The sequence below is a fragment of the Rana temporaria genome, chromosome 1 (genome assembly GCF_905171775.1).
Source record: "Rana temporaria chromosome 1, aRanTem1.1, whole genome shotgun sequence".
NCBI classification, from domain to species: Eukaryota; Metazoa; Chordata; class Amphibia; order Anura; family Ranidae; genus Rana; species Rana temporaria.
This window is the reverse complement of record NC_053489.1, coordinates 221,682,576-221,710,282: the sequence shown is the minus strand read 5'-3', so window position 1 is coordinate 221,710,282 and position 27,707 is coordinate 221,682,576. Positions and strand designations below refer to the sequence as shown.

General features: G+C 43.4%; 1 protein-coding gene across 2 annotated transcripts in view; it reads right to left on the bottom strand.

Annotated features, from left to right (window-relative positions):
* Positions 1 to 27,707, bottom strand: part of TTC28 (tetratricopeptide repeat domain 28) — a 636,155-nt gene that overhangs the window by 59,716 nt on the left and 548,732 nt on the right. For both annotated transcript variants that reach the window (XM_040350766.1, XM_040350776.1), the window contains exon 13: positions 24,918 to 25,062. In XM_040350766.1, coding sequence (XP_040206700.1) covers positions 24,918 to 25,062 — 145 coding nt within the window. The remainder of the gene's footprint in view (positions 1 to 24,917; positions 25,063 to 27,707) is intronic.

Here is a 27,707-nt window from a genome sequence, read left to right as displayed (position 1 = left end):
GCTACGACAAAAAGATCCCCTCCCCTGGCATCTGGTCCTGTGTCAGAGGGAGGCAAGGCACACCCACAACCTAAACACCCGAAAGGGGGAAGAAAACAACCACCACAAGCGAGGAAGAGGGCTAGAGTGCAGCCGACTGGGTCTATGCCTTTTACTACTCCGAAGAAGTTCCCTGACCAGTTGATAGGCCCTTCACCCATTATCCCAGTTCAAGTAGAAGGGGTTTACACAAAGGCTCTCCTCGATTCAGGTGCTCAAGTAACACTGATTTACCGGGACTTCTACCAGAAGCATTTGAAGCATCTACCCCTGATGGAGTTAGAGGATCTCGAAATCTGGGGTATCGGGACTCAGAAGCTTCCATATGATGGATGTCTACAAGTGAAGCTGGAGTTCAGTTCGGCAACTGTTGGACAACCAGGGGTCTGTGACGCCTTAGCCATTGTATGTCCTCGCCCACCAGGAGCTAATCGAAGTTCTATGATTGTGGGAACAAATACTGACTTGGTGAGACGCCTTATAACTCCATTAGTGACGGAAGAGAGTTCTACTTCAGAGGAGATGCACCCGATGTTGCGGCCAATCTACCAGCGGATTATTCAAGAACAGAGGGCCCCTGAAGAAGTGGGACGGCTTTGGAGATTAGAAAGAGCAGAGAAGGTCTTACAGCCAGGAGAAATGACTAGTTTCCGGGCCTCAGTCAAGTTGAATTGGTCACAACCAGGCCCCTATGTGGTCCTGGAAACTGATCCCAGAAATATGAAGAGATCTGGAGTGGAATTGGTGCCTGAGATAATATCCACCAGAGCTCTACAGCGGGCCCGTGGGAGAGTCTCTGTAAGTGTATGCAATGTGTCAGACTCCCCAGTGACTTTGAAGGCACGGATGCCGATTGGACAAGTGGCCACTGCCACACCCCTCTCACCCACTGAATTGATGGATGGAGTAGACAGAGAGATCCCAGCTGAACGATTCTATCCTAAAGATGCCCCTGTCTCGCCTGAGTGGAAGAAGCGAATTCAGTCTCAGCTCCTCAAGTGGCAAGATTTATTCTCCAAGGATGAGTTTGATGTGGGGTGTGCTAGGAGCACTCAGCACCGCGTTCGCCTCCAAGATGACAAGCCCTTTCGAGAAAGGTCACGGCGAGTCCCATTGGGAGATCTAGATGACCTAAGGGAACAGCTGGCTGAATTGAAAAGGACCAGGATAATCCAAGAATCCAGGAGTCCTTATGCCTCACCCATCGTGGTAGTTCGCAAGAAAAACGGTTCCATCCGTTTGTGCATAGACTACCGCACACTCAACCAAAGAACCATTCCCGACCAATACACTACTCCTCGAATAGAAGATGCCTTACAGTGTCTGTCCGGAGCAAAGTGGTTTAGTGTACTTGACCTGCGAAGTGGATATCACCAGATACCCATGCATCCTGAAGATAAAGAGAAGACTGCTTTCATCTGTCCACTGGGATTCTTTGAGTTTAATAGAATGCCCCAAGGCCTCACAGGAGCCCCAGCAACTTTCCAACGACTAATGGAAAAGACGGTGGGAGACATGCACCTGATCGAGGTACTAGTGTATCTGGATGACCTAATAGTCTTCGGAAGAACACTGGAAGAACATGAGCAGCGGTTGGAAAAGGTCTTGAAGCGGCTGCATGAAGAAGGATTGAAACTTTCCTTAGAGAAGTGTCAGTTCTGTCTGCCTTCAGTCACGTACCTGGGACATGTTGTTTCAGCAGAAGGCATATCAACTGACCCTAAGAAGTTGGAAGCTGTGGCTTCATGGCCGAGACCTCGTAATATTACTGAACTCCGGTCCTTCCTAGGATTCTGCTCATACTATAGGAGGTTCGTAGAGGGGTTTGCCAAGATAGCTCAGCCTCTGAACACGCTTCTAAGAATGGAAGGAGCAGAAGATGAATCAATGCCCTTTGAGCCGGGTTCATCAGCCCATGGAATTAGGAAGCCTCGTGAATCAATCCAGGAGGAATGGACCGACCAATGTGAAAGAGCTTTCCTCCAATTGAAAGGAAGTCTAACACAGGCTCCTGTCCTTGCCTACGCTGATCCCGCCAAGCCTTATGAACTACATGTGGATGCTAGCAGAGAAGGGCTAGGAGGAGTACTATACCAGGAATATGATGGCCTCCTGAGACCGGTGGCATATGTGAGTCGGGGTCTCACCCCTTCTGAGAAGAATTACCCCACTCACAAGTTGGAGTTCCTGGCCTTGAAGTGGACAGTGGTGGACAAACTAAAAGACTACCTGTACGGGGCCAATTTCGTGGTCAAAACTGACAACAACCCACTCACTTACATTCTCACTACGGCCAAACTGGATGCCACTGGGCACCGGTGGTTGGCTGCCCTGTCAGGATTCCGCTTCAGCCTCAAATATCGCCCTGGGGTCAATAACCAAGACGCGGATGCCTTATCCAGGAGACCCTATAGCACAGGGGTCCCAGAAACAGAGTGGACTCATTTGACTCCAGATGGAGTTCAAGCCCTATGCCAAGGGGTGGAGTGCCGAACCAAAGGAATGATTGGAGCAGAGGCCATAGGAGTCATGGCTGCCGGTGTCCCTAAAATGTATTGTAACCCTACACAGCTGAGGAGTGAGGGCCTGCCTACTTTCACGAAGAAGGACCTGAGAGTAGATCAGGCTGAAGATCCTTTGATCGGGTTAACTCTGAGAGCAATGAAAGCGGGTCAAAGAGGGCTCCTACTAACTGATTCACCAAAAGAGGCTCGTCTGGTCCACAAAGAGTGGGAACGGTTGAAACTGCTAGACGGGGTGGTCTACCGAAGGGGCCCCTCGGATGACTTAGAAGAAAAGCAGCAGTTGTTCCTCCCAGAGAAGCATAGAGAAAATGTGCTGAAAGCTTTGCATGATGACCATGGTCACTTAGGAGCAGAGAGAACTTTTAAACTGGTCCGAGACAGATTCTATTGGCCCTGCATGAGAACCGAAGTTGAAAGCTACTGCCATTCCTGTCTAAGATGTATCCAGAGGAAAACTTTACCTTCTAGGACTGCTCCAATGAGCCATCTACAGAGTCAAGGGCCTATGGACCTGGTGTGTATTGACTTCCTGTGCTTAGAGCCTGACACTAGTGGACAGGGAAATATCCTAGTGGTGACAGACCACTTTACCCGTTATGCTCAAGCTTTTCCAACCAAAGATCAACGTGCTCCTACTGTAGCCAAAGTCCTAGTAGAAAAGTTCTTTGTTCATTATGGTCTACCTCAGAGGATCCATTCTGATCAAGGCAGAGACTTTGAAAGTCGACTCATCAGGCAGCTCTTGGATCTATTGGGGATTCAGAAGTCAAGAACCTCCCCCTATCACCCCCAGGGTGATGCACAACCGGAGAGATTCAATCGGACTCTGCTCAATATGTTGGGAACACTGTCGATCAGGGAGAAACAGCACTGGAGTCGGCATATCTCTACCATTGTGCATGCTTACAATAGCACAGAAAGTGATGTTACAGGATACTCACCGTACCGCCTCATGTTTGGAAGAGAAGCCCGATTACCAGTAGATTTAGCTTTTGGCCTCTCCCTTGACCAGACGTCTATTGCCTCTCACCAGGGTTATGTGGATAGACTGAGGAGAAACCTGGCTTCTGCATTTGAGAAGGCCCGTTTGACATCCGGGAGTAGAGAACAAAGAAACAAACGGAACTATGACTTGAGGGTTCGGGTACAGGATTTACAGCCAGGTGATCGAGTTCTATTGAGAAATTTGGGTGCTTCGGCCAGGCACAAACTAGCTGATAGATGGAGCTCTCAGATCTATATCGTCTGTAAACAATTGCCTGGCCTGCCAGTGTACCAGATTCGACCAGAGGGAAAGACCGGGCCACTGAAGAATTGGCATCGGAATCATCTCCTACCTCTGAATGAAGCTGTGCGGGTACCAGATAGAGATGAGTCTCCTTCACCCATTCCATCCACTTCCCGTCAAGCGCCTGTTACTCGGTCCCAACAGCCACCTTCTACAAGAGAAAGTGAGGACGACAGCGATGAGGAAGATGTGTGTCCGAGTTGGATGTGGCCATCTGAACCTATGGATGTTCATCCAACTATTATGACTCCTGAGCCGGATTTGAGCAATTTGAGACCAGATGCCCCTGAATTTGTGCCTCAAGCAAACGAGGATAATTCTGTACCCTCTCAAGTGGAAAGTCTCTTGCCGGAAAACTCAGTGCTAGAAGATGCCCCTGTTCAGCCAGTTGAAAAGGAAACTGAACAGTTAACACAGCAAATAGAAGAGGACTCAGCAGATGAAGGCCCATCCGGGTTTTTAGAATCAAGGTCCAAACGACTGGTGCGACCTCCTCAGAGACTCACTTATGACTCACCAGGGAACAGCACAGAGGAAGCTATCACTACTGTATGCAGATCACCCAAAGTGTCCACCCTAACCACAGAGGTATCAAAGGACTTGTGTCCAATCCCGACCATCAGCACACCTTGGTGGAGTGTTCCTCTGCCCCCTCCACTTGCTAGACGTTGTCATAGACTGCATCTATCTATGCGCAGTAAAGGTATTCAGATGGTCTAGTATAAACTTTATATGTGCCTTTCATACTGTATATATTGTCTGTAGAACTTACAAATACAGTTTACCCTTTGGGGGGGACCCCAAAGACTTTAAGTAGGGGGAGAATGTAGCCCTGTTGTGATTTTCAGCCATTTAAGAGGATGTAGATATATATATATATATTGCAGCAGGTGGAGCCAGAGAGCACAGATTTGGAAAACTGCATTTCCCAGGAGGCTGTGAGACAGGAAGTTCCAGGAGAGAGGGGAGTCAGGAGGAAGTAGTGAGGAGAGGGAGTCTGGAACAGTGACCAGGGAACACAGATCTGCATCACAGAGTGATTTAATACAGCTTGTGTCAGAGCTGTGTGTTTGCCACTGAGACACAGGCTCTATGCAATAGTTCTTGGAGAGACTGATGTTCGTCTACTGAAACAGAGAGAGACTGTGTTTTGAGCGATCGAACTGAGGCCTGGTCGCAGGGCCGATCCAGCCACCGGAGTAATCCAGCCTGCCCAACTGAGTGAGTACAGCTGACGGAGGTTATTGCCAGATTCCCCAGACGGCCCCTAGACGATCTGAGATGTCCTGCCAGAGGCTTTAAAAGACTGCATCCATTTCACAGACGTCGGTCTGAGTTGAGAGGGACACTCGCTTCCGCAGACAGCCATCCTCCTTTCCTAAGAGACACTGAAAGTGGTGAGCGGCCTTTGGCCATTGCAACAACTGTATTTCCTACAACTGTCATACATCCAGGGCCCCAACGTTGGCTAGCCTAGGACAATACTACTGGCCAGTAGTTTAGGGTGGGGTCGATACTGCTAAGTATATAGATATATTACTGTTCATCGCATTCAATCTAAACGTATTATCTCATTCTGTTATTAGTTGTATTATATTAGAGTGGGGAGACATTAAGGGCTTTTGCTCTATCCCACAGTCATTAAATCTGTTATAAAAATTCACAAGGTGTGCTGGTGTGCTGTGGATTCATTGTTTGTGGTGTGTCACAGAGGTGAGACAGAAGACCCGATAATTCAGCGGCTCCTTCGGGGGTGAGCGCTACAATTGGAACGCATCGCACTTGCGTTTGGAACGCATCGCGCATGCGCAGTTGGCCGCCACGTGACTTCCGCACCATTCTATGATAGGCAGCAAACTGTGACACTACAACAGCACTGATATGCAGCACTGACAGGCGGCACTGATGGGCACTGATAGGCGGCACTGATAGGCAGCACTGATTGGCACTGACAGGTGGCACTGATGAACACTAATAGATGGCACTGATGGGCAGCACTGATGATGAGGTACTGACAGGTGTTACTGCTGGGCACTGTTTGGCACTGTGATGGGCACCAATTGGCACTGTGGTGGGCTCTGATCGCCACTGGGGTTGGCACTAAGAGACTTTATTGAGGGGCACTGACTGGCAGCTATTGAGCACTAATTGGCAGCTGATTGGCACATCTGATGGGAGGTTGTGCTTATAATCAATGTGCTGATTATCAGAACAGAACCCCTCTTTGACAGGGAGAGCTGCCGATCGGCTCTCTCTGTCAGCGCAAACTGAGGAATGCCGTTTACCGACACTTCCTGGTTCATGCGATGATCAGCTGTGATTGGTCATAGCTGATCACGTGGTAAGAAGCCTCTGCTAGAGGCTCCTTACCATGATCGAAGATGTGGCGTGTCAGACTGACATGCCACACACACGATCGGTGCGCGCCGGCATGTTATTCTGCTGGAAGTCATATGAGGCCCAGTCAGGATAGCAGAACCACTTCCCGGCTGTCAATCTGCTATAGGCCGGGTGGGAAGTGGTTAAAGCGGACAGGAAGTGGGAGGAACCTGTCAAACATAGGTATCCCCCCCAAAAAAAGTAATGACATGCCAAATGTGGCATAGAAGGGGGAGAGGAGTGCTTAACCCAAGACTTCCACTTTTGGGTGGAGCTCCGCTTTAAATTCTGAAACTGACCGATGCCTGAGGAAAGATTTCTTAATTTTTAAGTAAGACCACACTAATACATTGTCTGCTCTGAGTCCCATTCATGAAACATGTCCATCCTCAAAGCCACCGAGGCCTACTGCATGAGGTACCACAAGACATTATTGAGTCCCATTTCGCAGAGTTCACATGGTGGCAGGAAGACAAATATGATGACATGTTCTCTAGTGTACTAGACTTGCTATCGCAAAACATTGGCCTCATGAAATACATACAAACCTTCATTCTGACATACTTTCTTTTTCTTTTTTCATTTCTCCTGGTACTGTAAGTGGCATTTCTCCTCACAGAAGGCAGAGGTTGGGGCTCCCAAATAATAGAAAGGTACTGCAAAGTTTCTTACCTGGAGATGCTGGCCCGTAAGTAACAGCACTTCCAGCTGAAGACTGGCAATGCTAAGCCATACCTCCCAACAGTCCCAGATTCTGTAGGACACAAATCCCCCCATGAACCCAAGCTTTGTCTCACAACAGCCCATTGAGCGGCATCGCTATTCTGCACAGTGAGAGCAAGGCAGAAATTGACAGCCAAAATGAAATAAACAGCAACGTTATGTTGTTCAGTGTACTCTGTTATTCTAACTTGTAACCATTCAAAAGTTTTGAAACCTCAGCCAAAAAGAAGTTCTGATACTGTCATGTAACAGTTCCAGACCTTTCCTGGCTACAGTTCCAGAAGTTCTGACTAGTTACAATGACACCAACGTGGTTTACATAGCTTTATACACTTCACGCAGACCTTTTATTACTGTAAATAATTAGCCCCTGAGTATATCTTTGTGTACACATGTATCAGGGCACACTTTGTTCTCTCTTACTCGCAATCTGTATGTACAGTACACAAATAGCAGGACATGCAGCCATAGTCTGTGTGTACACTTGTGGCAAGGTTTTTTTTATTGATCCTTTAAGTTAATGTAAGTAAGACTCTTACTAATAGCACAGTAATTATGGGGTATGTCGTGGGTAGAAATACTGCTGACTGTGTACAGTGTATACTGTATATGGTTTAACATGCTCCTTTAAGACACCCTTAATATTCACCCAATTAAGCCATGACCATTTTTGCCACAGTGTGCTCTGCATGCCACATGGTGTCCCCCATTCTTAAAGGTAACCTCCACCCAGGAATCTGACTTCCTCTCTTCTGATTCCCTCCCCCTTCGCTCTAACACGAAGGGACATTAAAGTGTTACTAGACCAAGTAATATGAAAATAGTTCACCCCCCCCCACAGTGCCCAAATCTTCTATACTGCCACTATATACCTTTTTGGATGATCTGTATACCACGGTTACATGATATACTGCACAGTTTCTCCAGTGCTGAGAGTTCAGGTAGAAGGAGATTTCCATTAAAGCCTGTATACACGCCCACATGTGTGATGTCAATATCATGTGACCTGGCTAGCTCTGAGAACAAGTAAATGTTCTCTCCAGCATAAAAGACACAACTGAGCATGTGCAGGTTGGCTATCCTGCCTGTGTTAGCTGGCCTTCCCCAGATAGACAGTGCAGGAGGGGGAGGATTTGTGCATACAGAAAAAAACTGCCTTTTTACACAATGCGGAGGATTAACCCCTTAAGTTCCACAGTGAGTATAACAAGCATGCTATGCTGCATATACAGACTGATTTTACTGTTGTGGGTTTAGTAACACTTTAAGTACTTTTTTTAAGTCCTTGCTTAAAAAAAGCAAGGAATCTTCTCCTACAGTAGGTGCCGCCGATTTTGTGTGAATCTCACCTCTGCTAGCAGTGAGATTGACCACCCGCAAACCCCCGTCGTGGGAGCCAGCCCTGAGCTATGTCGCTCCTCCCGCTCGCCACCCCCAATGGATTCCTATGGATGCACGGCATCTCGTGGGGGCAGCGAGTGCGAGAAGCACAGCCTCTAGCGGCGATATCTAGCACGATCCCATCGCGCTGAATATACAAAATCAGAGGCACCTACTGTAGATGGCATAAGTAGCACATTCTCACAGATGAGCAGACACGCTCTGGGATCTATAGGACCTGGCAGAGACCCGCAGAGTGTCTGCGTATGTGAAGGAGTCTAGCAGGATTTCATGCATGTGCAGATACACCATAGGTTTCTGTCAAGTCCTATAGCTCCTATAGTGTGTCTACGCATGCAAGGGATATCGATCAAAGTTAGAAGCAGTAGAGCAACTAAGAAGAGCCTTGGTCTGGAAGGAGGACAATGCTTAACGTTATAAACCAGTAAGTATGTATTTTTTTCATTACATACAGGAACAATTAATATACATTAAAGTACATGTATTTCTATGGTGTTCCTCTTTAGGTTCCAAATTTGGGAGGTATGGCTGATCCATTGCCTTGCAATCAGCAGCAATGTTGTCAGCTTGCCGTGTGAGTTTCTTTGAGTGTGGCTGCACCTTAAAGGTTTTTTACATTAATGCAGAGAATGGGTAAAAGGGTAAAAAACCTTTAGCCTTTACAACCACTTTAACCCCTACAAATGTAAAACCAGCATTTTAAACTGTAATTTATATTTAGCACCCTAAATAATTTGTGGATTAATAATTTGGAAAACTGTAAAAAATAACGGTAATACAAATGAATAGAAACACTAGCAAACAAACAAAAATACATATATGTTCCTCGGGGGTAAAGAAAGTGCATTGCTGTCTATGTTGGTATTTGTATCGTTGTGACAGCATGACACTACAATATATATAGATTTTTCAGGACAGAGAACAATGCAAGTGTGTTGTCATGCTGCCCCCTGCTTACTGGATTGGGGAAGTTTTACAGTGTAGATTATGCTGTAAAGAAGAGATCTAGGAGTGGATTTAAAATAAGAGGGTAATAAATCTTACCACTGACCTCAGGCTTCCTTAGCACAATCTATTTCCATCCATTCTTTTTCAGAAGGAAACACACAATGAACTAAGAAGGAAACCACAGACTTACTGTATAAATGCACGCTTTGTACTCTTTTCATTTACAAGATACAGATGTAAATGAAGGTTTTTGTATTTTAAGGTACACTTTGCAAAACCATGATCCCAAAGCAATTATTATTTTAATGTATTCATACAAACCTTCAGTAATAGATTGTAGTGGACTGGATGTACCGACAATAAGGCAATGGGAATATACAGTAGTTTATCCCGGTGCATGTGTCCCAGTGCAAATCAACAATTAGCTACTTATTTATTAACAAAACATATGCCTACCTGTTTGTAAATTACAACTGAACAGGAAAAATGCATATAGCATAAAAAAAAGGATGAAAAATACTTTTCTAGAATGCCAAGGAGCTGTAATCTGGCTTCACAAACCAAGACTAGGTAATACATCTGTTTGCCAGTCCATGGTGCTGAGGGTCCAACTTTTTTACGCATTTAAGTAAAAAACCTTACATACTTTGCAAAAAAACAATTTACAAATAATTTTTTACTCATTTAAGCCACTATGTGCTGAATTCCCGCATTGCCCTACTGCAAGTATCCTCAGGGGTTGGCAGAGTTGGTAAGCAACCACTCCTGATCATGTGATCATGTGCTGTCTGCGATATCGTGCATCTCTCTGTTCATTATGTCCACCTGTGCAGACAGAAATGTACCAGCTCCCTCATTCACAGATCCCTCATTCCTTTAGGCAAAACTCCCAACTTTTTAAGATGGGAACGAGGGACAGCTTTTCTCAAAGGAGTATCATACAAAAAAATTATTAGTTAACCCACAAATGTTTTTTTTACCACTACTATTTTTTTATATTGGCTGTTGAAATTTACAAATGCAGCCATTTAGAAATTGGATGAAATGTTTAACACTGGGAAACACTTTTTTAAAGATAAAAGAAGTGCATTTGTGAGGTCAGTCACTGATGTTGGATGAGAAAGCCTGGCTCGCAGTCTCCGCTTTGATTCATCCACATTGTGTTCTATCAGGTTGAGGTCAGGACTGTGCAGACCAGTCAAGTTCCTCCACCCCAAACTCGCTCATCCATGTCTTTAAGGACCTTGCTTTGTGCACTGATCGATATCATTTGGTGGAGGAGGGATTATGGTGTGGGGATGTTTTTCAGGGGTTGGGCTTGGTCCCTTAGTTCCAGTGAAGGGAACTCTAAGGCCTCGTACACACCAGAGGATATCCGCTGGAAACGGTCCGCCGGACCGTTTCCAGCGGATAAATCCTCTGGTGGATTTGGATCTGATGGCTGTACACACCATCAGATCGAAATCCGCGCGGAATACATCCGCGGTGACGTGTCGCGCCGTCGCCGCGACGATGACGCGGTGACGTGCGCGACGCTGGAAGGCAACTACTTCCATGCATACGTTGAATCATTACGACGCATGCGAGGGATGGGAGCGGACGGATTGATGCGGTGAGTCTGTACAGACGACCGGATCAATCCGCTGGACACGATTCTAGCGGATAGATTTCTTAACATGCTAAGAAATTTTTATCCGCTTGAAATCGATCGGCCGGATTTTAATCCGCGGGGAAATGTCCGCTAGGCCATACACACGACCGGATATATCTGCTGGAACTGATCCGCAGATCAATCCCAGCGGATAGATCCGGTCGTCTGTACGAGGCCTAATGCCGTGTACACACGATCATTTTTCGGGTTGTAAAAAACAAAGTTTTTCAGGCTCTAGAAAAAACAATTTTTTTTTCAACTTCATCATTAAAACGGCCTTGCCTACACACGATCGTAAAAAAAAAATGCTCTAGCAAAGCGCGGTGACGTACAACGCGTAAGACAGCACTATAAAGGGGAAGTTCCATGCGGATGACGCCACCCTTTGGGCTGCTTTAGCTGATTCCGTGTTAGTAAAACACGATTCGTGCTTTTCTGTCTGTTACAGCGTGATGAATGTGCTTACTCCATTACGAACGGTAGTTTTACCAGAACGAGCGCTCCCGTCTCATAACTTACTTCTGAGCATGCGCAGGTTTTTGACGTTGTTAAAGCCCACACACGATCATTTTTTTCAACCCAAAAAGTGACATAGCTTAAAACGTTGTGAAAAAATAGAGCATGTTTTCGAAAAAAAAATTGCCCATTTGTCAGAACCCGAAAAATGCTCTGAAGCCCACACACAATCGTTTTAAATGACATTTTTAAAAAACTTTGTTTTTTACAACCCAAAAAAATGATCGTGTGTACGCGGCATTAAGCGTCAGCATGCCAAGACATTTTGGACAATTTCATGCTCTCAACTTTGTGGGAACAGTTTGGGGATGGTCCCTTCCAGTTCCAACATGACTGCGCACCAGTGCACAAAGTAGGGCCCATAAAGGCATGGATGAATGAGTTTGGGGTGGAAGAACTTGACGGACCTGCACGCAGTCCTGTTCTCAAATCGATAGAACACCTTTGAGATGAATTAGAGCAGAGACTGTGAGCCAGGCCTTCTCGTCCAATATCAGTGCCTAACCTCACAATGCGCTTCTGGAAGAAAGGTCACAGATTCCCATAGAAAAATTGAGAAAGTGCCCCAGAGATTGTATGGGCAAGGGATATATCCAAGTAGAAGAGTAGCAAACAAGTATGGAAGTATTAGGCCCCATTCACATGATTCCTGTGAGGATCCGTACATGTCTTATCCACTTGCTCGGCAGGGATCGCTCTGTTGATCCCCCGCTGAGCCAGCAGATGACAGGGCGGTCCCTGCACACTGTACAGGGACCGCTCTGTCAGATCTCCGCTCTCCCCTATGGGGGGATTGAATGAACACGGACCATCTGTCCATGTTCACCCGATCCACTCTGCAGACGGATGGAAAAATAAGATTTTCTTCCATCTGCAGAATTGGAGCATAGCTGACACCCGCTATCTCATAGGGATTAATGTATGTCCCCTTTTCATCCGCAAACAGATGGATGAAAAAGCGGACATACGGTCCGCATGTGTAAAAGGGGCCTTACAAAGTTTTTTTTATACAAACATAATTTACATAAAATGATTGTTATAAAAACAAACAAGATGCAATGGTCATGCTATAAAATTATACAGCTGTGATCTGAATCATACGAAAGGTCTAACGGTAGGAGGCTAATTGAATCATATGGAATTCAGAAAACCCCAACAAACATTACCATAGACACACTCCTAAACCTTGTAGACAGCCTTCCCAGAAGCTGTTATAGCTCCAAGAGGTGGGCCAACTCAATATTGAACCCTACAGACTAAGAATGGGATGCCATTTAAGTACATGTGTGTGTATGAGTGTGTGTAAAGGTAGGTGTCCCAATGCTTTTGATAATATAGTGTATCTATTGGTGTGTCTATGATTAAGCAGCTGGAATGCTGTTCACTTTTCTTGAAAGTTTTTTAATTCTTTTTTACAGGATTTGCATTTGATGTGTATGAGTGTTTTTTTTTTTCTCAGACACTATAACATAACTGGCTCTGAAGAAGTCATCTTTCAGCATTTCCTTTGTACAGAGGTTTTCTAATGGAAATGTGACAGCCTCTCTTGGTCAGTGATGCTGTATAGTAAATCATTAAAGTGGTTAATGATACAGAAATGGCTGCCAAACTGCTGTTGGAAAACATGGTTTCATCAGTGAGTTACAAGGTACATGAATGCCAAACTGCTCATCCAACACAGCCTCAAGGAATTCATATGTTACACAGGATTTAGAATTAAATCTGCTTCTACAATGATAGTTGTGCTCATACAGAACATCTTTTTAGATGATTTTCTCTTTGTATACCATGTAGCTGTATATACTGCCTAAACATATGAAACATTCAGTTTGGGAAAGTCTGGCTTCCCATCACTAGTTACATTCTGCGTGTTTTTACATTTGAAATAACATATTTACTTGTAGCACCATTTATCGTTTTTTTGACATTTGTATCATGCTGGTTGGCACCAAAACTATCCTGGGTGCCAAAAACTGAATAAATCTTTCTGTGGTATGAGCCATCTGTAGCTGCTACCAAATGCCTAAAACAAGCCAATTTTAAATATAAAACTGTATCTCTGTTATCCTTCCTATACTGTGCATATATCATGAAGATATAGATACACGCTGCATCTTGCAAACCATAACACTCCAAAAAAAAAACATTTCAATTAAGATCCTGTGATGCATGCCAGAAAATGTTTACTATGGCAAAACCGTTAAAGAGGCATACTGTGCATGCTCCCTTCTATGACTGCATAATTATAAATAATAGATATCTTAATTAAAGCTGAACTCCAGGCAGATGTAAAACAGCAATTTCTAAAGTTATTTATTAGTTAAAAAAAAAAAACATACCTTACAGTTTTAAATGCAAGTAGTGTAATTACCTATACTTCACTTTGCATGACCCTCCTGTAATCCCCTACAGAGCAGGTCTGTGAGAAGGAGGGGAGCGTTTAGCGACAATCAGGATCTGCTTCATACGTGCTGAAAGAATATGCTGATAAGAGGAATGAGCAGAAGGACAGAGATAAGTTGGTCAGCCTTCTGCTTCTTCTCCATAGGGCCCTGTACACACGTCCGAGGAACTCGACGGGCAAAACACATCGTTTTGCTCATCGAGTTCCTTGTGAAGCCGCCGAGGATCTCGGTGAGCCGAAATTTCCCATTGAACAACGAGGAAATAGAGAACATGTTCTCTATTTGGCTCGCCGAGATCCTCGTCGGCTTCCTCGGCCAAAAGTGTACACACGGCCCGGTTTCTCGGCATAATTCAGCTCCGATCGAGTTTCTGGCTGAATTCTGCCGAGAAACTCGGTCGTGTGTACGGGGCCATAGTCCAGTTTCTGGGTGGGGACAGGAAGGCACCTTAGCCTTATTGCTTAACTGCAATAGGGAAAAACTCAGGAACGGCTGACACAGTGTAAGGTCTCCGGTACACTGGGTGTCAAAAACATAACGATATTTGACTTTTTTTGCACACATAGATGTTTAGAGGCAGGAGTATTTTAGGAGCATCACTTGCAGGTTCAGGAGAGGAGCGTGTCGGCAGAAAGAAAGCTCCCAACATGCCTAAACGCTAGGCCCTTTTTCAGCGCCTAAGCAATTATTTATTTTGATGGCCAGAATAAATTAATATTCTGGCCAATGAAATGAATGAGCACCTAAACTTGCCTAACGCATTTACCAAATGCGCAGTTGGGCAAAAATTTGCGCTACTTTTGAGCAAATGGCCTGTGTGCATGAGACCTTACAGTCATTGTTTAGGAGAGTGGAGAAGGGGAGTAATTTACACTCTAGAATCTCACTCTTATTAACATCTAGCTCTAAAGACTGTGGTCTGAGCCCAACTCTGAAATCAGTTTTGCTGAGATGGACCTGTTGGTGAAGATTATGCCATAACCAGGGCCCAGTTTAAGGCTGGGTCCACACTAATCCAAATTAGATGAGCGTTTCCCGGCATCCAATTCACATGAAGGATACTGTGGCCGGTTCACACAGCTCTGGGGCAGCCGTGGTCCTCATTGGAAAAGAGTCCTGTGCGTCTTTGGCTTAGTTTCAGGTTTCAATTCAGACCTGGTATGCACCTGAATCGGTGTACAGGGACAAACCAGACCCCTGCTGAAACCCGCAGCCGCCTCAGTGTGAACAAAGCCTGATGCCCCTTAAACAAGATCCGAAATTCCGACAGCAAAAGTCCGATGTGAGCTTTTGAACGGAAATTCTGACAGTGTGTATGGTCCATTGGACTTTTGGTGTCGGAATTTCCGCCAACAAAAGATTGAGAGCTGGTTCTCAAATTTTCAGACGGAAAAAATTCATATCGGAAAAGCCAATCGTCTGTAGCAATTCCAACGCGCAAAATTCCGATACATGCTCGGAAACAATTTAACGCATGCTTGGAAGCATTGAACTTTATTTCTCGGCTCGTCGTAGTGTTGTACGTCACCGTGTTCTTGACGGTCGAAAGTTCAGAGAACTTTTGTGTGACCGTGTGCATGCAAGCCAAGCTTGAGAGGAATTACGTCAGAAAAACCATCCAAGGTTTTTCTGACGGAAAATTTGATCGTGTGTACGCAGCATAAGGCTTTGACTCTGTCTATATGAAACAACATGTATATGTTGCCTTGCCTGCTTCAGGGTGCCCACTCAGCCTTCCTTTATGGCCAATGACACAGTGGTGTGAAGTCTATGCTTAACTGCACCGCACACTGCAAGCAAACCGCCTGTTTGGTTTCCAGCATGTTTTCTATCTCCTCTTCACAAAGCCCAGCATTTAGTTTTACAGTGAAGCTATATTTGCACTATGCACCCAACCTTCGCTATAAGGGGCTGGCATCTGAAGACTAATTAAAAGGCAGGAGTAGATGCAGCCTGTCCGGTAATGTTGTCCCTATGGTAACATTGTTTCCTGATTCTGAATTAATAGTCCTCTCAGGCAATGAACATAGAAGGTAATAAGTAGATATGAAAGCAACCCTTCACACAGCCATTGGATCTCCTTTGAAAATTAATGAGTTTAATTTAATTAAAATGATGAAGATTGCGCACTGCTTGTATCCAATGTAACTCGTTATACAGGTGGTAATTCATTGCGATAATACTGCTGTGTTTCACATGTCTATGTTCATTTATTGATTACATGTCTAAGCAAACTCTGTACTATCTTTCTTTAAAAACTGTAATAAAAGACTGAACAATAAAATTATGATCATAGCAATGGTAGGTACTAGAACAGGGGTGTCAAACTCAATTTAATCGTGGGCCGCATCAGCATTATGATTGCCCTCAAAAGGGCCGGTTGTATCTGTAAGATTAGATGTCCAGCGCATCCCCTCCCCTTACATTAGATGTCAAGAGCCACCCCACCATCAGAAGTTTAGTTCCCCACTCTCCCTTACATCACAAAGCACCCTCTTTCCTTATGCTGCTGCTGGGAAGAAGCTGGATGCATTGCTTGAAAGCAAAAAGTAGGGGTCTGGAGGAGGGCTGGAGCTCTCCTGTAGGTGCAGGAGAGGAGCGAGGGCCACATGAAATGGCCCGGATTCGGCCCGCGGGCCTGGTGTTTGACACCTGTGTACTAGAAGATGCAAAGGTGGTCAGGAACACCTAAAACTACCTATGTGGATAGGAAGAGAGGTAGGAATTAAAGTGACACTAAACTCTGGTATATATATATAAAATAAATATTATTTACGTATATAATCTTAAAGCAGAAATCACCCATCCCCCCAGCAATTCTAGATGGACCATCTTGAGTAAGGGCAGATGATTCATGTAGCATGTACTTCCTGTAATTCATCTGCCCTTAGCTCAGACATGCAGGCAGAAAGGTGTGCTTAGCTGAGAAAGCCCCTTCTCCTCTCCTAAAGGCTGCTGGGATAATTTTGGCATAGGCCAGAAACCAGGAAGCAACTGAAAAATGTAAAATAAAGCTTTAAACAAGTAAATCTATTTACTAATACTAGCAGCTAGCATAGTTCATTTTAATTTTCAGCTTTAACCACTTGCCGACCGCCTAACAACTATTAACGTTGGCAGAATGGCTGGGCAAAACAACGTACCTGTACTTTGAAAATACCGCCATGCGAGCTCCGTAAACGTGCACGCGGGACCCACGGAATCGATGTCTGCCGGTGTCCCGTGATCGTGTCACGGAGTTGCAGAATGGAGAGATACCTTTGTAAACAAGGCATTTCCCTGTTCTGCCTGGTGACAGGACAGTGATTTACTGCTCCCTGTGATCAGGAACAGTGTCGTGTCACTCGTAGCCCAGCCCCCACACAGTTAGAATCACTCCCTAGGACACACTTAACCCCTTCCTCGTCCCCTAGTGGTTAACCCCTTCCCTGCCAGTGTCATTTACACAGTAGTCAGTGCATTTTTTTTTAGCACTGATCGTTGTATAAATGACAATGGTCCCAAAATAGCTTCAAAAGTGTCCGATGTGTCCACCATAATGTCGCAGTCACGCAGATCGCCGCCATTATTAGTAAAAAAACTATATTTATAATAAAAATGCCATAAATCTATCCCCTATTTTGTAGACGCTATAACTTTTGCGCAAGCCAATCAATATACGCTTATTGCAATTTTTTTTACCAAAAATATGTATAAGAATATATATCGGCCTCAACTGAGGAATTTTTTTTTTTTATATATATATTTTTGGGGGATATTTATTATAGCAAAAAGTAAAAAATAATGTTTTTTTTTTTCAAAATTGTCGCTCTTTTTTTTGTTTATAGCGCAAACAATAAAAACCGCATAGGTGATCAAATACCATCAAAAGAAAGCTCTATTTGTGAGAAAAAAAGGACGTCAATTTTGTTTGGGTACAATGTCGCACGACCGCGCAATTGTCAGTTAAAGCGACGCAGTGCCGAATCGCAAAACGTGCTCTGGTCAGGAAGGGGGTAAATTCTTCCGGGGCTGAAATGATTAAGCACAATTTCCAACCATTATAACTTTATTATACACAATATTATACACTTAGTTTAGTAAAGCAATTCAGAAAAACAAGATAATGTGCATAGTACAGTAATCCCTGTTGACCAAGTAGATCTTTATTCACTGAACAGCAAAATAATAATTTGGATTAATTGATGTGGATTACACCAACCATAAGGCTCCATTCACATCTAGGCGGACGAAATCGCGGCGTTTTGTCGCCGCAAATCGCGGTACAAATAGCGGCGTTTTGTACCGCGATTTGCGGCGACAAAACGCCGGTATTTGCCCCAGAATGACCCCCTCTATGGAGATGCTTCCCATCTCCTAGCCGAAACGCCGAAAGACGCCTGAAGAAAAGGTCCGGGACCTTTTTTCAGGCGATAGGCGTCAGGCGCCCGGCGTTCGGCATGGAGATGTGAACCATCTCCATAGAGGGACATGTATTTCCAGCCCTCTGGCGGCAGCGGCGTAGCGCTACAGGCGTAAAAACGCCTAGATGTGAATGCGGTCTAAGGCAGCACTGGCAACTCCATTACTCCATTCCTTTTAAATATGTTGGTATGTGTTTTATTTGGTAGGAGACATTGACCTATAGATCACAAATAGAAAGATCCTTCCTATTAGCCCTAACACATGTATTGTTGGTAAACCAGGAATGTGACACAGATTCATTGAAAACAGGCTGAGACAGTGTGTAAGAAATGTTGTATCAATGCTTGTTACCTCAATTCTAAACATATGTAGCTCAATGTTCTCCTGCTGCAAAAATTACACGTAAAATTCTTTTTGGCACTTTCGTAGAAAAGGCCTGTCCAGAAGCCAGAAATCACACAGGGAATCATAATTCTACAAGAGGATAGCCAAAGGGTGGTATGCAACAGATTTAAACTATCCAAAAAATATTTCACTACTTCAAAGTTCCAAACAAGGCTTGGAGATGCAGGGAAAGAATACACTGATAGGGGACTATTCTGGCACAAGATAAATCGGTAATAAGACCACATGGAGAATGCTGAACACAATTCGGCTTGCCGAACTACAGCAAAATATTTAAGAAATGCAAAAGAGTCTATAATAAAGAAAACCTTATGTTAGAGGTTTATAAGCTCTAAAACAGAGACTAGTGTAGATGGCTATTAAGGGAGTGGCATGACGACAAAAGCAACCATTGAATAAAATATATTCCTTTACAGCAGATTAATGCTGCAGAGTCAAACATAAAATGCATGGCGTCGCCTACTGAAGTCACAAAGCAGGATTAACACATACTCTGAGCAGAATAAAGGCAGTTGTTCTAAACAAAAAAATTGGCCTGAAGATTGTACAGGCTGCCAAAATCAACAAGTAACCCAAAGTTAAAAAAAAAAATATATATATATATATATATATATATATATATATATATATACAGTGCCTTGAAAAAGTTCACACCCCTTGAAATTGTCCATATTTTGTCATGTTACAACCAAAAATGTAAATATGTTTTATTGGGATTCTATGTGATAGAAGTGGCACATAATTATGAAGTGGAAGGAAAATGATAAATGGTTTTCTAAATTATTTACAAATAAATATCTGAAAAGTGTGGCACACATTTGTATTTAGCCCCCTTTACTCTGATACCCCTAACTAAAATCTAGTGAAACCAATTGCCTTCTAAAGCCACCTAATTAATAAATAGAGTCCACCTGTGTGTAATTTAATCTCAGTATAAATACAGCTGTTCTGTGAAGCCTTCAGAGGTTTGTTAGAGAACCTTAGTGAACAAACAGCATCATGAAGACCAAGGGACACACCAGGCAGGTCAGGGATAAAGAAGGATTTGTTCATATATTGAACACACTGGTTTTCTTTACAATTTTGGATGCACTAGGTAAGCACAGGAGATCTCTTTTTTCAATCAGGTCAGGGATAAAGTTGTGGAGAAGTTTAAAGCAGGGTTAGGTTATAACAAAATATCCCAAGCTTTGAACATCTCACAGAGCACTGTTCAATCCATCATCTGAAAATGGAAAAAGTATTGAACAGCTGCAAACCTACCAAGACATGGCCGTCCACCTAACTGACAGGCCCAGGCAAGGAGAAAATTTATCAGAGAAGCAGCCAAGAGGCACATGGTAACTCCGGAGGAGTTGCAAAGATCCACAGCTCAGGTGGGAGAATCTGTCCACAGAACAACTATTAGGCCCCATACACACGAGAGGATTTATCCGCAGATACGGTCCAGCGGACCGTATCCGCGGATAAATCCTCTCAAAGATTTCAGAGGATTTCTATGCGATGGCGTGTACACACCATCGCATTGAAATCCGCGTTGAAATCCTCTGCCGATGACGTGTCGCGCCGTCGCCGCTATTATGACGCGGCGACGGGTGCGACGCTGTCATATAAGGAATTCCACGCATGCGTCAAGTCATTACGACGCGTGCGGGGAATCCCTTTAGACGGATGGATCCGGTAAGTCTGTACAGACGAGCGGATCCATCCGTTGGAATGGATTCCAGCAGATGGATTTGTTGAGCATGTCAGCAAATATCCATCTGCTGGAAATCCATCCCAGGGGAGATTTATCTGCGGATAAATATCCCACGGAGTGTACACACCATAGAATCTATCCGCTGAAACCCGTTTGCACGGATTTATCTGCGGATAGATTCTATGGTGTGTATGGGGCCTCAGTCGTGCACTCCACAAATATGGCCCTTATGGAAGAGTGGCAAGAAGAAAGCCATTGTTAAAAGAAAGCCATAAGAAGTCCCATTTGCAGTTTGCAAAAAGCCATGTGGGGGACACAGTAAACATGTGGAAGAAAGTGCTCTTGTCTTAAAAGCAAAACTCTATGTGTGGCGGAAAACACTGCTCATTAATTACCCATAACACACCATCCCCACTGTGAAACATGGTGGTGGCATCATGCTGTGGGGATGCTTTTCTTCAGCAGGGACAGGGAAGCTGGTCAGAGTTGATGGGAAGATGGTTGGAGCCAAATTCAGGGCAATCTTAGAAGAAAACCTGTTAGAGTCTACAAAAAAATTGAGACTGGGGCAGAGGTTTACCTTCCAGCAGGACAACGACTCTGAACATACAGCCAGAGCTTCAATGGAATGGTTTAGATCAAAGTATATGCATTTGTTAGAATGGCCCAGTCAAAATCCAGACTTAAATTCGATTGAGAATCTGTGACAAGACTTGAATATTGCTGTTCACAGATGCTCTCCATTCAATCGGACATAGCTTGAGCTTTATTCAAAGAAGAGAGGGGAAAAATGTCACTCTCTAGATGTGCAAAGCTGGTAGAGGCATCACCAAAAAGACTTGCAGCTGTAATTGCAGTAAAAGGTGGTTCTACAAAGTATTGACTTCGGGGGGGGGGGGGGGGGGAGAGGGCTGAATACAAATGCACACCACACTTTTCACATATTTATTTATAAAAAATGTTGGAAACCATTTATCATTTTCCTTCAACTTCACAATTATGTGCCACTTTGTGTTGGTCACATATAATCCCAATAAAATACATTTACGTTTTTGGTTGCAAGAATGAGAGAAAGTTAGGTAGAAAAGTGCAGCCACAGGCTAAATGTCTATGGCTGGGTTAATGAGAAGAACAGGTCGGTAATCAGGAAGATTAAATGGGTTTAATTTAATTATTCTGTACACTACAACTAGGAATCCATATCATAGGTAATATTGTATTTTAGTTTAAGCATTTCTGTAAAAATCACTTACATTATGCTTGCATGAGAGAGATAATTTTACCAGATTATTAACCTGATGGGCACTGTCAGTGCAAACATTATTATGAGAGCTATTGCCTGGGACAGTTAGAATTTCATGGCTAGCAGTTCATTTTACGGTAATTTCAAGAATTATCCAAGCGATATTTAAATACATCTCCATAACACTCTATTGGGTTGATTTAATAAAGGTATAGGGACTAGTAACAAAGCAAAGCAACGTGGGGAAGTAGGAAAGTTTTATTTACTTTATTCAACCAATCATGTGTAACAAAAGTCCTGTCTTTATTTTAACTTCCATTGTATATGAACACAGTTTTACAGTTTTTAAAGTAGCATTCACTTTACAAATTGCACATACACAAACCAAAAAAACAGCCTCTACTCATTTAGTAAATCAACGCTCCTTCTCCCAAACTCTTCAATCCATATTGAACTATTGAACAAAACGCTTACTCATGTGACGACACAAAGGGCTGGGTTTAAGGGTTATGTCACCGAATGGCCACACCATAAGGCTATATAATAAATGGCAGACAGCAGGATCCAGGGTTGTTGGGAAGAGGCCCTTGACCCCATGCAGTTTTTTTCACAATTTTTTTTTTTGCCGGTAATTGTTTTACATTCAGCTGTCAGCTGATGACTCATCGGTTGTTAAGGAAGCAGCCTGCTCCACCAGCTTACCTGGTCCACGCCGAGCCGAGCGTGTCTTCCGGGTATCGCCGCTCCAGCGCTGTGATTGGCTGGAGCGGCGATGACGTCACTCCCGCGCATGCGCGCGGGAGATTTCATTCCGGCGTGCCGGCCCTTCAGCCGAGGATCCCCCCTTGCGAGGGGAATATCTCCTAAACCCTACAGGTTTAGGAGATATTCTTTATACCTACAGGTAAGCCTTATTATAGGCTTACCTGTAGGCAAAAGTCAAAAATTTGGGTTTACAACCACTTTAACCTATTTATTTTTTCTAGTGGTTAAACTCAATGGACTTCTGTCCTCGTATGTGTGTGTATGAATGTCAGTTAGGGACCTTAGATTGTAAACTCCTTTCGAGGGCAGGGACTGATAGGAATGTACAATATATATATATATATATATATATATATATATATATACACATGTACTATTTTATATATATATATATATATATATATATATATATATATATATATACAGTGTATATATATATATATATATATATATATATATATATATATATATATGTACTGCGTAAATTAATGGTGCTATGTACGTATCTGTAATAAATAAATAATACATTTGTGATTCTGTTTTAGCATTAGTATCCCTTTTATAACTACACCAAATACAGCACTATTCCTTATGGCAAAGAAAGTATAATTATTGCCAGCCTCCTATTTCTGTATTTATTTATAAAAAATAAACTTTACTAATGGTTTTATGAATAATGTTTGTAAATGTAAATTGTTTTAGTGACAGTTACATGACTGCTTCCATGATTCAAAATAGCTGCATCAACCAATTCTATATATTTCTGAGATAAATATTAGTTGCCTGGCTCCCTCTAGAGTTCATTAAGTGGAAACTAAGTTGTATCTTCTACTACAGCGATATGAAATAATAAATAGAGAAAAGTGGCCTAAAAGTGAATAAATGCAGCATTAAGATAATACATTTCACAAATGACATCATGTTGTTGGTAGATACTGTAAACGTGCTTTCTTATGTTTTCTTAGTCACGTTACACTATAGGAATAAGCACTAAGAATTAGGAATAAAATAATGGTGATGTCAATAGTTTTCTCTGAACGTCTTAATGAATAGGAGGGCTGAAACCTTAGAGAATTTATTTCCCAGAAATGTTTTCCTAGTCAACTAATTACTGCATTGTCAATACTAGAGGTGAGCATAGTTTATAAATCCTCACTGGAGTCCTTTCTTACTATTTGTAACCCCAGATGGAAATAGGCTAGATTCAGAGAGAGTTACGCCGGTGTATCAGTAGATTCGCCGTCGTAACTCTGAATCTACGCCATCGTAAATTTAAGCGTATTCTGGAAACCAGATACGCTTAAATTAGGCTAAGATACGAGCGGCGTAAGTCTCTTACGCCGTCGTATCTTAGTTGCATATTTACGCTGGCCGCTAGGTGGCGCTTCCGTCTTTTTCGGCGTAGAATATGCAAATGACCTAGATACGCCGATTCACAAATGTACGTACGCCCGGCGCTATTTTTTTACGTCGTTTACGTTAGGCTTTTTCAGCGTAAGGTTGCTCCTCCTCTTATGAGGCGTACGCAATGTTAAGTATGGACGTCGTTCCCGCTTTGAATTTTGAATTTTTTACGTTGTTTGCGTAAGTCGTTCGCGAATTTACGTTCACGTTCACGTCGAAAGCAATGACGTCCTTGCAGGGTACTTTGGAGCAATGCACACTGGGAAACTCCACGGACGGCGCCATGCGCCGTTCGGGAAAAACGTCAATCATGTCGGGTCACCAATAATTAACATAAAACACGCCCCCTCATCCTCATTTGAATTACGCGCGCTTACGCCGGCCCCATTTACGCTACACAAGTTTGCACAAGTTTGCACAACTTTAAAGAGACTCTTAAGTTGTCTCTAAAAAAAAAAAAAACCTGATGCACCCTGATCCCTGATGCACCCTGATCTCTCTGGCAACCCGCGTGTTCTACTTTCTTCCCGTTCCAGATGTGGACAATGGCACTGAGAAACGGAGGAGGCAGGAAACAAGGGCTACAAGTGAGGCTTTAATGTAGAATACTGAAGGTAATTTTTTTTTTTTAAAGGCTGCCATGTTTCATGTTACACTTGTATTCGAATGTAACATGAAACATGGTCCCAACCATCAACTCCCCCCCCCCTGCCCCAATGATCTGGGTTCTTACATGGAGCACTCTTTTTTCATTTGACACTGTGGCAAAAAGGCTCATAAATTTCAGTGGCGCGCACGTCAGCTGACATCACCGCCCTTGCAGGCCACTGTTTACTAACTCCAGCCCCAAAACCTCCATAAGGACCTGGGGCTTGAGGAATAGTCTGCAGTATTGTATTGTACCCGTAATGCACTCATGGCAGCTGCAGCGTTCTAGTGCAAAAAAAATTATATATTTTTTTTTTCTTTTCTTAATGTGGATGCATTTATTATTTATTTTCAAAAGCTGAAATATGCCTTTAAGGGGTAAAAACAATTAGAAAATGACTATGAATTGATAATGATAAATATTCGCCTACCCCTGGTAAAAAACTAAAACATGGGTGAATGTAATAGCCTTACCCCTTCCATTGGTGCCAGCAGCAGATCATACAGGGCGCGCAGAGGTGGTTTGTTGAGACAGCTTTGTTTTCGGGGCAAGGATGAGGTGTTGTCTTTTACCGGAGACATAGTGTTACTAAACAGGCTTGTCATACTTGAGCAACTTCTAAAAAGTGAACAGAAAAGAACATCTAATGAATTACATATATGCAAGTTTACTGAAAAACATACATCATATATAAAATATAAATAAAGTATGATGTCAATAAAGGTTTTACATACATCAAAGCTGGCTTAGAAAATTATGGACCATATAGGTTTTATGCTTTGGGGTCTTTCTGAATTCATCACCAGCTATTATTGGGACAAAGATAATTTTTCCCTTCAGTTTTGGAATTTCACCTGAAGGTGGCACTATTCTGTAGTTAAAGCTGAAATGTAGCCATCAAGAACAGTGTTTCTCAACTCCAGTCCTCAAGGCGCCCCAACAGGTCATGTTTTCAGGATTTTGATTATTTTGCAGAGGTGATTTGATTAGTTTCACTGCCTTAGTAATTACCACAGCCATTTCATCTGGGGGAAATCCTGAAAACACAACCTGTTGAGGCGCCTTGAGGACTGGAGTTGAGAAACACCGATCTAGAACACGCCATGTGCAATACATACATAGTGTTTTTTCTGAACATATCTGTAGGATATGTATAATGTATGTGTATGTATATATATATATATATATATATATATATATATATATATATATATATATATATATATATATATATATACACACACTCACCGGCCACTTTATTAGGTACACCTGTTCAGTCGCTTGGTAACACAAATTGCTAATCAGCCAATCACACCGCAGCAACTCAATGCATTTAGGCATCTAGACATGGTGAAGATCAAACTGAATATCAGAATGGGGGAAGACAGGGGATTTTAGTGACTTTGAACATTGCATGGTTGTTGGGCCAGACTGATATGAGTATTTAAAAAAAAAAAAGCTGTTCTACTGAGATTCTCACACACAACCATCTCTGGGGGTTTGCAGAGAATGGTCGAAAAAAGAGAAAATATCCAGCGAGCAGGAGTTGTGTGGACGAAAGTGCCCTGTTGATGTCAGAGGTCAGAGGAGAATGGGCAAACTGTGTTTGAGATGATAAAAAAGGCAATTGTTAGGATTTAGTTCACCTACTGGTGGTGCTGTGCTGCTCTAGACTGTTTGCTACAGTTCCAGTGTCCACCAGCAGGTGTCTCCCAGAAGCCGGCAGGCTGAAATAATCAGTTAGGTGGCTGTTTTGGCTACTTTCACACTGAGGCGCTTTACAGGCACTATATCGCTAAAAAAAGCACCTGCAAAGCGACTGTAAAGCGCCTCTCCTGTCACTCCTTAAAGCAATGCCTGTGTAATTTTAGGCTCTATAGATGCATCAAAGTCGGACCAAAGTAGTGCATGGACTACTTCGAAGTTTCTGCGACTTGAAGTCACACAGATATGAACAGTACTCATTGGAAATCATGGGGTACGACTCATCATGCGACTTTGCAGTCCCAAGTCGCAGGACATGTCGCACAAGTGTCAAAGGGGCCTTAAAGTGAAACTAAACCCTCCTATCCTTTTCAGCTAAGGAGGGTTCCATCTTAGGTCGCGTACACACGATCGGTCAAAACTGATGAAAACGGACTGAAGGACCTTTTCATCGGTCCAAACCGATCGTGTGTGAGCCCCATCGGTCAGTTAACCTTCTGTCAAAAAATGTAGAACTTGCTTTAAAATTTAACCGATGGACTGATAACCGATAGGTCAAAACCGATGGTTAGTATGCAAAAGCATGGGTTAAAAACCCGCGTATGCTCAGAATCAAGTCGACGCATGCTTGGAAGCATTAAACTTCGTTTTTTTCTGCACGTCGTTGTGTTTTACGCCACCGCGTTCTGGCACAATCCTTCGGACCGTTCTCATCGGATGGACCGATCGTGTGTACTCGGCCTCAGACTCTGTTTGATCAGCAACTGCCATGGTGCTCCACATGTGATCAATTATGACTCCAGCCATTTGATGGTTTAGCAGTTTGGTTAAAAGCACAAGAAAACGTGACAGTTAGCATTCCCAGCATGCTGGGAATGGAACAGCTTTTTTGAAACCATTAAATTTATGGGTTTACATCTGCTTTAAGCAATGTGGTCCAGCTTAAAATGCTAATCCATCAGGACACCCCAAGGACATGGATTTCTCTGTCTTTCCAAGAATGGACTATTCTCAATATTTTTTTAACCTGTTCAGGTAACCTGGGGCAGACACAACAAGGTGTAGATGAGGATGTTATTGCATGTTCTACTGAACTTTCAGTAAAGATGTTTCAACTGCTCTGAGCCTGGTCTATAGTTATTCAATGGGATGCATGTTGAGTCTTGGAGTATTTCTAAAGAACCTGGGTCCGTAAAAGCACTGCGGGATATGTGTAACACCATTACAAAAGGTTAACTTGCAAGGCAAGGAAGAGGAGGTAGCTGCCATGCGTAACCGCAAGGAAGAACAGCTACTGCAACCAGTCATTTGGCATGGTACCTGGTTAGGTGACAGGTCCTCTGGGAATGAGGAAATTGGTGCTCTGACTCCCTCCCGAGCTGTCCCTCCCTAGACGTCCGCCCAGAACAACAGGGTCTTCCTCCCGCCGTCATTTGATGACAAGCGGTTAAAGAGGAAGTTAACCCATGGATGAAACCGGTAGGCCGCGTACACACGGTCTGTCCAAACCGATGAAAACGGCCTTAAGTCCAGTTTCATCGGTCAAATCCGACCGTGTG